Source organism: Giraffa tippelskirchi, chromosome 5 (genome assembly GCF_054371585.1).
Source record: "Giraffa tippelskirchi isolate mGirTip1 chromosome 5, T2T-mGirTip1v1.2.pri, whole genome shotgun sequence".
Lineage (NCBI taxonomy): Eukaryota > Metazoa > Chordata > Mammalia > Artiodactyla > Giraffidae > Giraffa > Giraffa tippelskirchi.
Window position 1 is genome coordinate 186,013,190 of NC_137279.1, and position 12,876 is coordinate 186,026,065.

The window sequence follows — 12,876 nt, forward strand, 5'->3', positions numbered from 1 at the left end:
CAGATTATTTTGTTCTTGTTCTAACTCTCTGAATTGAGAGTTTTGTTTGTTATTTTCTCATGTAATAAAGAAGCATGTGTATAGCATATCAGTTCAGTTCGGTCATCTCCGACTGTTTGCAACCCCATGGACTGCAGCATGCTAGGCTTCCCTGTCCATCACCAACTCCTGGAGCTTGCTCAAACTCATGTCCATTGAGTCAGTGATGCCATCCAACCATCTCATCCTCTGTCGTCTCCTCCTCCCGCCTTCAATCTTTCCCAGCATCAGAGTCTTTTCCAATGAGTCAGTTCTTTGCATCAGGTGGCCAAAGTATTGGAGTTTCAGCTTCAGCATCAGTCCTTCCAATGAATATTCAGGACTGATTTCCTTTAGGATGGACTGGTTGGATCTCCTTGCTGTAAGGGATTGTCAAGAGTCTTCCCCAACACCACAGTTCAAAAGCATCAATTCTTTGCCGCTCAGCTTTCTTTATAGTCCAACTCTCACATCCATACATGACAACTGGAAAAACCATAGCTTTGACTAGAAGGACCTTTGTTGGCAAAGTAATGTCTCTGCTTTTTAATATGCTGTCTAGGTTACAACATATATATTCACATTTAAACATAGTTTTGGCTTCAGGCCATAAATTTGATATGTACTGTTTTCATCATCATTACTCTCTAATAATCTGTGATCATGATTTATACTTTCTGCACAAGAGTTATTTAAGGATATCTCTTCTTGTCCCCCAAGAACTTGGACATTGTTGTTTTTACATTTAAACATTTGTGTTAATTTCTATTTTTATTACCAGCCTGTACCATTTCCACTCTAGCGATTAAATGAGGTCATCTCAGTAGCCAAAGACACTCTTTTTAATTCCCTAAGTATCTGAGAATGTGTGTTCTTTGTCATGTAGGAAGTCCACACAGAGGGAAAGGGTGAGCTTAGGCTCTATGGTCACCCTCTTGTTGTTGTTCAGTCACTCAGTCGTGTCCAGCTCTTTGAGACCCCATCAACTGCAGCACACCAGGCTTCCCTGTCCTTCACTATCACCCAGAGTTTGTTCAAACTCATGTCTGTTTAGTCGGTGATGCCATCCAACCATCTCATCCTCTGTTGCCCCCTTCTCCTCCTGCCCCCAATCTTTCCCAGCATCAGGGTCTTTTCCAGTGAGTTAGCTTTTCACATCAGGTGGCCAAAGTATTGGAACTTCAGCTTCAGCATCAGTCCTTCCAGTGAATATTCAGGATTGATTTCCTTTAAGATTGACTGGTTTGATCACACTGCCTGGTCTCTACTCCCATCTTTCCCACTTGCTTAGTCGGTGCCTGTGGTCATAGTGCTTGGCCCCTCTGAGCATCAGTTTCCTCACATGTAAAGTGCAAAAAGTAAACGTTCTTTCTGTCTTACTTCACTCTGTATAATAGGCTCCAGTTTCATCCACCTCATTAGAACTGATTCGAATGTATTCTTTTTAATGGCTGAGTTATATTCCATTGTGAATCGCCAGTCCAGATTCGATGCATGATACAGGGTGCTCGGGGCTGGTGCACCGGGTTGACCCAGAGGGATGGGATGGGGAGGGAGGTGGGAGGGGGGGTCTGGAAGGGGAAAACATGTACACCCATGGTGGATTCATGTCAATGTATGGCAAAACAAATACAATATTGTAAAGTTAAAAAATAGATAAACTAATTTAAAAAAAAAGTAAACATTCTACTCTTAGAGTTACTGTTAGGATTAAATAAGCTTTGTAGTAGCCATTAGATCAGTCTTACTCAGTTTCATTATTCAAACCCAATATATTAGTGGTTTTCAATGAAATGAAACAACCCCACACATACACACTCAACCAAGAAGGTAAATCGGGATTTTGGAGGGTAGGGATTTGGAAGGTAAATCGGGATTGCTTTCAAAATCTCATGATAGATAAAAGTATAACCATAGATACAGAAGTATAGTATAGGTACAGGTAGAAAGATAAGTATACATTTGGAGCCTATAGATAAATATGGATATAGAAATAGAGATGGATAGAGATGTAAATAACCAATGGAAATAGAAAGAAATAGAGTTAGACGTAGACGATTGATAGATGGATGGATGGATGTCTGGATGGATGGATAGATAGATACATGATTAATAGAAAGAAGTATAGGACCTATATACATTAATATCAATATCCTCAGATTGTCTCTTATGTAGAGAAAAACTGAAGAGGAGCCATTGGTGATGATGGGAGTGAACTGTGTCCCTGTCCCTAAGGTTGTCAGGGGAGAAAAAGGAAAGCTTGAGAATCACTACTCAACAGTCTTCATTTTGTTTTTGTACTTGATATGTCAATGAGAACATTGTGCAAAAGCATCTGCTACCACAATTGTGATATCTTGTTGTCTTTTGTGTTTGTATCTATGTTTGCTTTATTTATCTTTCCTCATTTTCTTTGAGAGTCTTTTTCTTTTAAAAGGAAGTTTACTTGTTTTATAAGTGAAGCATGTGGTCTGCTATCGGTCACCTTGTTTTACTCATTCTGGGGTTTTGTTTTTTGTTTTGCTTTTGCTTCTTCACCTTTCCATTCATACCTGACCCATCTCTAATTCCCAAATTTTGTTGATATATTCATGCTTTATCAATGTTACTAGTAATTATTTTCTAATTACAGACTTCTTTCCCAAGAACAAGTTTCTCCGTTTGCATTTAGTGTTGTTACCTTCCTAACAATAATTAATTGGGTTGAACTACATTTTGCTAGTTGTCTTTATCCCTGATGCCTTTTGATTTCCCTACTTTTGTTCATTTTTTAAAAGTCAGGCTCCTGACTGCAGTACTTTCTGTCACCTTGCATGTATGAGAATGCCTTTCCTTTGATGTATCGTATAAATGACAACTTGATTATAAATCAAATTATGGGTCACCAACTTATTTCAAAACCACAGTGGTTACTTTATTCCCATAGTTAATGTTATGGATGAGTTGATGTCCAGTCTAATTCTTTGTCCTTGTAGGCAATCCATGCTTTTCTCTTTTAAAAACCTTTCATATTTTTCTTTATTTTTAAAATTGAAAAGGCTACTAGGATGTGTTGTGGTGGAAATCGCTTTTCATTACTTAGGTCCGGCACTTTGTGAACAGTTTCATTTAAAACCTGAAATCTTTCTTAAGCTTAGAATGTTGTCTTCCTTCTTAGATTATTTTTTCTCCTTCAATTTCTCTTGTCTTCTCTCTCTAGAATTCTTAATATATGCATATCGGATTTTTTTCCCATATCTCTTCCATATAACTTGTCATTCCTCTCATTAGTTTAATTTCTTCATCCTTTTTCTTTGGATTCTGGAAGAATTTCCCAACTTTAATCTCCACTTTGCTGTTCGATTTCTGCAGAATCTAGTTCTATGTGCTGGTGTTTTCATCTCTTTGTGGCCTTTATTGATCTCAGATCTGACCTTTGACACATTTCCTCCTCTACTTTCAGAGATAGAATGCTAGAATTTCATCTTGTGACAACTGCGATTGAAAATCTTCTGAGATTTTTTACCTGTTCTTTGTTGTAGTTCACATATTTGCTTTGACTTCTGTGAGTTCTCTTCCCTTAAACTTTTGGAATCTTTTCTTATGTCCAGGGATTTTACTGTGTGTTTATCCCTGGAGATGGAGATTGCTATGTCCAAGACTGAAAGTTGAAACGGGATCTGGGAGAGATTATGGAGGTCCTACTCCACATATACCAGGTGGCTCAGACAGTAAAGAAACCACCTGCAATGCAGGAGACCCAGGTTCAATCCCTGGGTCAGGAAGATCCCCGGGAGAAGGAAGTGGCTACCCACTCCAGTATTCTTGCCTGGAGAATTTCATAGACAGAGGAACCTTGTGGGCTACAGTCCAGAGGGTCACAAAGAGTTGAACATGACTGAACGACAACACTTTCACTCCACATATATCCAGCTGGGAGGATGGAAAAGTTGAGTTTGTTCTGCTCACATTTATTGAAAGGAGGAACTTAGAGATGGTGGTGGAAATCAAGAAAAGCTTTTCTTCAAGAGTTTCTTTTTGCTTTGGCAGCCAGAGGTTAGCTGGGGCAGTAACTCTTAGGCTCAGCCATCTGGGACCTCTGTAAATCTAAGTGTGTTGTGAAAAAGGGTCTCTAATCCCCATGACCAGGAATATCACATGGGCTTTCTGGAAGCATTGCTGGCCCCTAGACGTGCCTCCCAAAGCCTTCTTGGCTGGTTCCGACACCAAACCTCGCTGCAGTAAAGATATAGCCTGGCTTTCTGTTTACAGCCCTGCTTCCCTTCTGAGGGTGGGTCAGCAGACATTTCCAGGGGTCCCTAAGGTTGTTGAGAGGCAGCATGCAGAGTGGCCATGCCATTGCCCATCACCCCGCTTTCTCCATGAGCTTCCACAGGAAGATGATGGTGAGCAGGACTCCACCTCACAGTTTCAGGTCCATCTGGACCACATCAAGCAGAAGACACATCTTTTTATTCTGATATAAAGGCTGTTGGGCTTTCTTAGCTTCCTGTGCCTGTACAGACTTTCCCCAGTTTATGTGTTATCGGTTGGGTGACAATTTGCCCTGCTTTGCCTGGTACAGTCCCAGCTTTCATTTGGTTGTCCCAGAATAATAATTATTAATAACATGCCCTTTGACTCTCAGAAGTGCCCTAGTGTGAGCAATAAATTGTATGATCTCTCTGGTTATCAGTCATTTCACAGGGCATCTGGGAAAAGCCTGGGATGCTCTCTGATGATCACATTACCTTCCTTCCCAGAACGTGGGGCCTTTTTGCTTGTTTGTTTTTATCAGATTGACATCAGTTTTCTAAGTAAACCACCAGTCACTTTGGTAATGGCCATTCTCCCCATCCCTGTGGGTCAACATGTCTTTAGAAGCTTTCTCCTTTCTAAGCAGGTCATTTGATCTTTCTGAACTTCTCTTTCTTGATCTATAGACTGTGGGTACTGAGTGCTAACCTTGCATTGATATAGGTCAACATAAGACCATAGAAGTGAGAGCTTTCTGTAAACTTTAAAGTACAGTATAAATGTGAGGTTTTATTTCAGGAAGACCTGGGAGGTGGAAGGGGTTGCTGTGTGGGATGTAGGTAGCCCTTCTGTCCTGGCACCAGGCCTGACTGACTGCTGGACTCACCATCTTCCTCTTCTCCTCACCTCTTATCTTGGCAGGAGAATCACTGCCCTTGGCCACCTCCAATCAAGTCCTCGTTAAGTTCAGTGCCAAAGGCCAAGTACCAGCCAGAGGCTTCCACTTTGTCTACCAAGGTATGCAGGATGTGACGTGGGAGGTGTGAAGGCAATCTTGGTCTTCGGGGATCAAGGAGAACAGGGACCTTTGACCCCCGCCCCAGTCTGAGCCTCATTCTCATGGTGTTTGTGAGACAATTCTCTGAAATTCAGTTGAATTTTATACATCCAATAGACAATTCTTGGACCCAGCTCCATGTTGGATAAAGGGAGAAATCAGAGAAGGGAAGCTAATTTGTGCCCTCCCCCACTCCCCATTGTGTGGCACAGTCCTCATGGCATTGAGAGGACCAGCCCAGGCCTCTTACCTAGACCTTCTTCCATGGAGTGTGGCTTTGTCTGCAAGGCCCATAAAGGTCCAGGAAAAACATAGGCTTTAGAATGAGCTGGACATGGATTTCAGCCCCAGCTCTGGCACTGTCTAACTGGGCACCAGCTACTCCCCCTCTCAAATTGAGAGCCCCAATTTGCTCACCTACAAAATCAGGGTGACCATGTCACCTCACAGAGTAGCTGGCACAAAGCAGGTAATCAGTGTCTGTTCTCCTCACGGCCCTGAAAGGCCAAGTCTTGGAGCAGCCTGGCCTTCCCCTGCAGGCCCCAGCCTCTCTTTATTGAGGAGAGTATCCACTCTCCTGGGGCTCAGGTTCCAAGCAGGTCCTGTATATTCCACTGCCCAGAACTACCTGCACTGCCCTATACAGGGGTAATCCTGCCCGGGAAACACCCTTCCTGGGCCTGAGGTCAAAGTCCTATCGCCCCCTGTAGGTGGGGAAGGGAAATTCAGGTCTGTGAGAGCAAGGCCCTGGGCAGGCTCTCAGGGGACATGGGACCCTACTGGGCAAGGGGCTTCAATGGGAAGGCGAAGAGCACAACTGGGCCTAAAGGCTGGGCCTGGGGCTCTTACTGCCTTCCGTAGTTTCCAGAAGCTGTGCTACCTGGCGTGTCCGACTGTATTTCAGGAAGATGGGCCTCATGCTAGAAAGCCCCCTACCCCCGTCCTAAGGGAAAGCACCCAGAGCCTCTCAGAGTCCCACCCTGTTCCAGCCCCACGATGTGTCCATCCCCGAACCCGTTTCTAGAGGGGTGAGGCCTGCCCCCTCAGCACCCCTGTTCCCTGCAGCGGTGCCCCGAACCAGCGCCACGCAGTGCAGCTCAGTGCCGGAACCCCGCTACGGCCGGAGGCTGGGCAGTGACTTCTCCGTGGGGGCCATCGTCCGCTTCGAATGCAACTCTGGCTATGCCCTGCAGGGCTCCCCAGAAATTGAGTGCCTCCCCGTTCCTGGGGCCTTGGCCCAGTGGAATGTCTCAGCACCAACGTGTGTGGGTGAGTCCTGGACAACCAGGGCTTGGGGGAGAGAGTGGCCAGGAAATACCCAGCAAGACACACGAGCTTTGCCTGCCAGGGTAACTTGAGAGTGGGTGGCCCCTTCCAGGTCAACCCTTGTCCCGTGGGTGGGTGTGAAGGGGCAGAGGGAGCCGCTGATCGAGTTGGGGGGATGGCGCGGGGTCCCTGAGGAGGGTTGTAGGGGGGCCTCCCGGGGAGGGGGCGGGGCTGGGCCCGTGGGCGGAGCCAGCAGGGGCGGGGTCACAGCGAGGCCAGAAGCCCTGGGCGGGGTCTGCTCCCCGTGGACCCACCCAGACGAGAGCTGCCTCTCTCGCAGTGCCCTGTGGCGGAAACCTCACGGAGCGCAGGGGCACCATCCTGTCCCCCGGCTTCCCCGAACCCTACCTCAACAGCCTCAACTGTGTGTGGAAGATCATGGTCCCAGAAGGCGCCGGCATCCAGGTAGGAGCCAGGGGAAGACGTCGCAGCCTGTCTCCAGCCCCTCAGGGCAGGGACGCAGTGGAGGCCCACAGTCAGAAAAACACTACAGCTCCCCGCTCAGGAAAGATGAGGTGTGGGGGCTGGCTGGGCCGTCAGGGGAAGCCGCCGAAAGCAGGGGGTGGGCCTGGAGGTGGAGTGTGAAGCCTGGGAGGAGTCACAGGAGATGTTTTTCAGGTGACTTGAAGCGTACTGTTCTTAAGATTTTTGTGGGAGTTGGCAGAGGAGGCATTGCAGCTGAGGGGAAGGCGCAAACCAACAGGCACCCCCTCACACACATCGGGGGTGTTGGGCCCGCAGCCCGAGGCAGCAGCGGAATCGGGGCCAGACTGGTGCGTGCGGGTGGGAGCCGGCGGAGGACCCGCAGGACGGCTGCTGCTCCTGGGAGGAGGGGGCGGGGCCGCAAGGCCGACGAGAGGAACCGCAGGGACTCCCGGTGGACAGGCCCACCCAGCGGTGGGTTACTGGCTCACAGCTGCAGCATGTCTGGAGACAGGAAAGTGAGGAAACTCAAGGAGTGTTGGAGAGATGAGGAGAAGGCCAGTCGCCCCGAAGTAGCCCTGTGTCCTGGACGGTCCTTTCCCGCTTCTCTGCCTGACGAAGCACCCCACTGTCATGTAACCATCCCACCTCTCTCTCCCTCACTGGACAATGAACTCCTTGGGAACAGGGATCGCGTCTTCCTTTTATCAAAGTTCCCAGCACAGTGTGATCCAGATGAGGTGCTCAGCAATTGAGTTAACTACTTGAAAGGAGGAGCGGGGAGGGAGTGGGGAAGAGAGGATTGCCTAACCAGCCGTTCACTCCCCCTGCCTTCCCAGATTCAAGTCGTCAGTTTTGTCACCGAGCAGAACTGGGACTCCCTGGAAGTGTTTGATGGTGCAGACAACACTGTAACCATGCTGGGGAGTTTCTCAGGTGAGATGGGGCTTCCAGGGACCTGGACTCGCAGGGCAGCGTAGAAATTGTTATTATTGAAATGGGATTCACATGCCATAGAATGTATCATTTTTAAGTGTACAGTTTAGTGGGTTTTAGTATATTCACAAGGTTCTACAACCATCACCACTATCCAATTCCAGAACATTTTCATCAGCCCCAAAAGAAACCAGGTACCCATCTGTACACACTCCCCATCGTCCTGTTCACCACCACCCCCTGGCAACCACTAACATACTTTCTGTCTCTGTGGATTTGCTTGTTTCAGACATTTCATATAAGTGGAGTCCTACAATATATGGCCTCTGGGTCTGGCTTCTTTCATTCAGTGTAATGTTTTCAAGGGTCAACACTTCACTGTGTGGACAGACCACATTTCATTCATCTATTCATCAGTTGAAGGACATTTGGTTGTTTCCACTCGTTGGCTAATTATGAATAATGTTGCTATGGACATTCACATACAAGTTTCCATGGGAACATGTTTTCAAGTCTCTTAGGTATACGTATACCTAGGAGTGGAATTCCTGGGTCGTATGGTGATTCTATATATAATTTTTTTGAAGGACTGACAGCAGACTGGCCACACCATTTTCCATTCCAGCAGTGGACTTCTAAGTGTAGTGTATGATTTTGCCCAGAGGCCAGGGCAATTTATCTGAGTCTCATAGGCCCCAGAACTGCATGTTGCCAGATCTAGGAATGAGTCACATGCCCCGGGTAAACTGTCTACAGTGCCTGGATGGCCCAGAGAATTATTTATGTCAGAATCACTTTGAAGATGCCTGGCAGAGGACCACACTCATCGGCCCCCAAAGGAAGTCACCTGCTGCTGGCCTGTGGCTTGGTCACTGCTCTTTTGCCAGAAGTTGTTCAGAGTCTCTCCTCCTCTAGTTATTAGAGACCCAGCACTCTGAGGGGAGCTAATTTGTCATTCAGTAGGTTTGATAGCTGGGGACACCTGGGGACCTTGGGATCAGAACCTTAACAGGTTGCAACAGGGGTGGTGCCCAGGGGTGGGAGAGGCTCAGCCTGATTGGTCCCTGTTTCCTTACCCAGGAACAACCGTGCCTGCCCTACTGAATAGCACCTCCAACCAGCTCTACCTGCATTTCTACTCAGACATCAGTGTGTCTGCAGCCGGCTTCCACTTGGAGTACAAAAGTGAGAATCCAGAGTCTCAGCGTGTGCAGGGTTCAGGGTGGGAACGCACAGGGCCTGAGTTCCCCACGAGGAACGGGGGTTGTTCTGGGGCTGTGTATTCTCTACCCTGCTGAAGCCTCACACAGACCTCAATGAGGATGCTCAAGCTCAGAGAAGGCCAGAAACACAGCCAGGAAGCAGTGGAGCCGGGGTTCTCAGCCAAGGGTCTGTTATGCAGAAGCCTGTGTGCTTCCTCTGAGTCCCCACAGGAATGGGGAGGGGCCCAGGATATTATTTGAAGAATAATGGAGGTGTAAGGTGCTCCAGCCTAAAACCTGGCCTCTCTAAGCCCTGGTCAGTGATGCAGCGGTCCTTGAATTTCCTCTTCTCATTGCAGACTTCACTCCTCTCCCATCATATTTCTCCCTCCATCCTCAAAACCTTACATCCTGGCTTCCAGCATCCCTAAGTGATCACAACTAAAAACTCTTGAAGAAAAAGGGTTACAGGGGGAGAGAGAGGTACAAACTGTTGGGCATAAGATAGGCTCAAGGATGTATTGTACATCACGGGGAATAGAGCCAATATTTTATAATAATTGGAAGTGAAATGTAACCTTTAAAAATTGTATTAAATTTTTTAATTTTTAAAAAAGAAAAAGGATTGCAGATGTGCCTTGTGGAGTAACAAAGACAGAGGTTGCTGGGGTGGCTGCTTTCATCCTGAGACTGTCTGCCTATCCCCTCCGCACGGGGTACAGGAATGGGTTGGCAGCAGGGTCTGTCACCCATTCATTCAACAAATACTTATTGAATATTTACAATGTGCCAGGTGCAATGCTGGTTTTGGTAGGATTGAGTAAGATCAAGAGAGAGGAGTCCTGAGTCCATGGGAGAGCGGCAGACATGTGGACAGAGAAGGGCATGACAGCATTGCAGGTCTCCCAGGGGTGTCACGAGGACGTGCAGCAATTCTCCCAGGGGCTGGAGGAGAGGTGAATGTCATGAAGAAACACTGGACACCTGCAAGGGAGCATGCCCTGTGGTAGGTGCCCACGGAACAAAGATGAGTAAGGCACGAAGCACAGAGTCTAGGGGGAGAGATGGACATGGAAACAGTCATTGTAGTGCAACTTGATATAAGAAAGTACAGAAGAGGGGAGCCTACCCTGGCCAGGTGAGACTTTACAGAAGGAGTACCTGAGTTAGGTATGGGATGAGAAGGAAGAAATGGGGGAAGGTGTATTTGACTGGACCATCTGAATAGGATGGACAGAGGGAAGCCCCACTTGCTGCTAGTGTCAGCATCACCCAGCTGGTATCAGAACAAATGCATCTCATCCAGGTAGTGGAGGGAGGATTAGCTAGATCCTAGGCTGCTCATCACCTGAAAGAGCTGAAAGGATCAGCTGGTCAGAAAGTGCAGGGCAGCTTGAAGCCAAGACCCTGCAGGGTGGAGGGCGGGACAGGGGCCTCTGAGGACCTCCCACGGACCTCTCAGACCTCAGTCACCTGGTGGGCTGAAGGATCCTAGGCTCTTGAATAATTTACATTCTTCCTTTTACCCTCTCTCCTCTGTTCTCTCCAGTTTTGTTTCTTTATCCAATATTTAAAATTGAGTCCTTTAATGTTCCCTAGAATGTTCTCTTTTCTTTCTTGTTCCAAAGGGAGACTTCTTTCCTAAATCTCCTTGTTATTCTATTGCCTCATTCCCAGGAAAAATTCACCTCTTTGAATTTTTTTTTTTTTTTTTTTTTTTTTGCTGTTGTTGTTGTTCAAGACAACTGGTGGTTTTCTCAGTAGCTGGTGTTTATCATGCACTGTCCTCTCACAGTGGAAGAAGCTAGAGGATATCAGAGGTCTCCATTAGTATTTGGAGACTGAAATTCCTAGGAGCCAGGACCCTGTAGTTACATGTCCGTTTTGTAGATCATCTACAAAGAGAGTACAGAAAGGAAGAGTTAACTGCTATTGTAGAGGCAAATGGTTTTGCAGGATACTGAAAAGTTCTGTCTATTGCTCTGACTCATATTTGATGGTTATTTAATTGAAATGGAAATGACCAATCTGCTTTCAAAAGTAATAAATTTCTTATGATTTTTTAAAAAAGTTCTTCCTTTGTTGTAAACTTGGCTTAAATAAAATTCACCACTGCCATGTAAAGAAATTAGAATGGACTTTTAATTAAAGAAATTAGAATGTAAAGAAATTAGAATGGACTTTTCTCTGTGTCCTTCCATCTTTCTCTCTCTGTCTCGACCTTTCTCTCCATCCCATCTTTCTCCTACCACACTTTTTGCTCTTGCTTTCTCTCTTTTTCCCTCTGCCCCTCCAGCTCCTTCTGTCCATCACTTCCATTCCAGTAAGTAGGTCTCGGGTTACTTGTTGTGATCACCTCAGTAAATACTGAGGTGCCTTCTACTTGGAGGGCAGGAAAGAGTGGAGAAAAAAGAGACAAGATGACCGTTGAGATGAAGGACTTCCAGTTCACTTTGATGATTGTTTTAATACTGTCCTTGAAATCTTTTGTCCCAGATGCTGAGATCTGTGGATTCAGGCCGAAGCAGCTTTCATTTCTAAGCATCATATCCACTTTTTAAAAGCACATGGAGGACAGAAGTTGCATGGGAAGAGATGAAGGAACTTCTTGGGGTGACAGCAGTGTTGTATCATTTTGAGCCTGAAGGCACAGTCAGAGTTGCCAGATGATACCCACCTGCTCCAGGAGGCTTTGATCTGTTGAGCCTCTGTGCCATATACACATTCTGATCTTTTCCATGTGCTGGGAGGTGAAAGGCTTGGGAAACACTGGCCTAGAGGCTGGGAGGAGAGAAAGCAGAGAGGACACAGCTTGGAGGCAGCTTCTCCTCGCTGCCAGCACTGCCTTCAGCCTGCTAGTACATCAACCTGACGGACTTGTCCATTCTCCTGTTGTCTGTCTCTGTCTGGTCTAGCGGTGGGCCTGAGCAGTTGTCCAGAACCTGCTGTTCCCAGTAATGGGGTGAAGACTGGCGAGCGCTACCTAGTGAACGATGTGGTCTCATTCCAGTGTGAGCCGGGATATGCCCTCCAGGTACCTTCCATTGACCCCCAGGACTGGAAAGGTGTCCCCTGAGCTGGGATCAGCCAGCCTTCTCCCAGCAGAGCTGCGGTCACCACAGAACAGAAAGAAGCTCCCCAGATCCCTCAGGGACTGTTGTCCCCTCCTGGAGATGTTAATGCAAAAGGCAAAGTGCTGACTTTAGCCATTTGGCGCAAGCCAACCTCAAATGTGTCCCTGCAACGTTTCGGTTTGATTAGACTTTAGGAAAGCTTAATTCCTCTTTGAAGGCCATGAAAGAATCTAGTAATTGAAGGAGTCTCATGAGGAACCTTTAGTAATGAGAATTCTTTAGTAATGGCTGTTAATAAGTGTCCTTCCCCAGCTATCTCCCTCTGCCTCTCTCCCCACCCCACGGTGGATCCGTGTATCTTGCTCCTTAACCCAAAGCCTGAGAACAAGCCCCTGCTCCAGGTTGTACATGCAGCTGTGCCCGTGGGGGCAGCTATAGCCACCCTGTTCCTGATTCCTCTAGGGCCACGCCCACATCTCCTGCATGCCCGGGACCGTGCGGCGCTGGAACTACCCTCCGCCTCTCTGTATTGGTAAGAGAACACCCACTTCTCCAGTTCACTCAAATCCATTTCTACCAGGGGTTTGAGTTCAGGGACATCTCA

General features: G+C 47.1%; 1 protein-coding gene across 1 annotated transcript in view; it reads left to right on the top strand.

Annotated features, from left to right (window-relative positions):
- Positions 1–12,876, top strand: part of CSMD2 (CUB and Sushi multiple domains 2) — a 667,647-nt gene that overhangs the window by 549,615 nt on the left and 105,156 nt on the right. Inside the window, exons 33-39 of the mRNA XM_081490945.1 lie at positions 5,176–5,271; positions 6,377–6,580; positions 6,918–7,042; positions 7,900–7,996; positions 9,077–9,181; positions 12,114–12,232; positions 12,735–12,804. Of these exons, the coding sequence (XP_081347071.1) occupies positions 5,176–5,271; positions 6,377–6,580; positions 6,918–7,042; positions 7,900–7,996; positions 9,077–9,181; positions 12,114–12,232; positions 12,735–12,804 (816 nt within the window). The remainder of the gene's footprint in view (positions 1–5,175; positions 5,272–6,376; positions 6,581–6,917; positions 7,043–7,899; positions 7,997–9,076; positions 9,182–12,113; positions 12,233–12,734; positions 12,805–12,876) is intronic.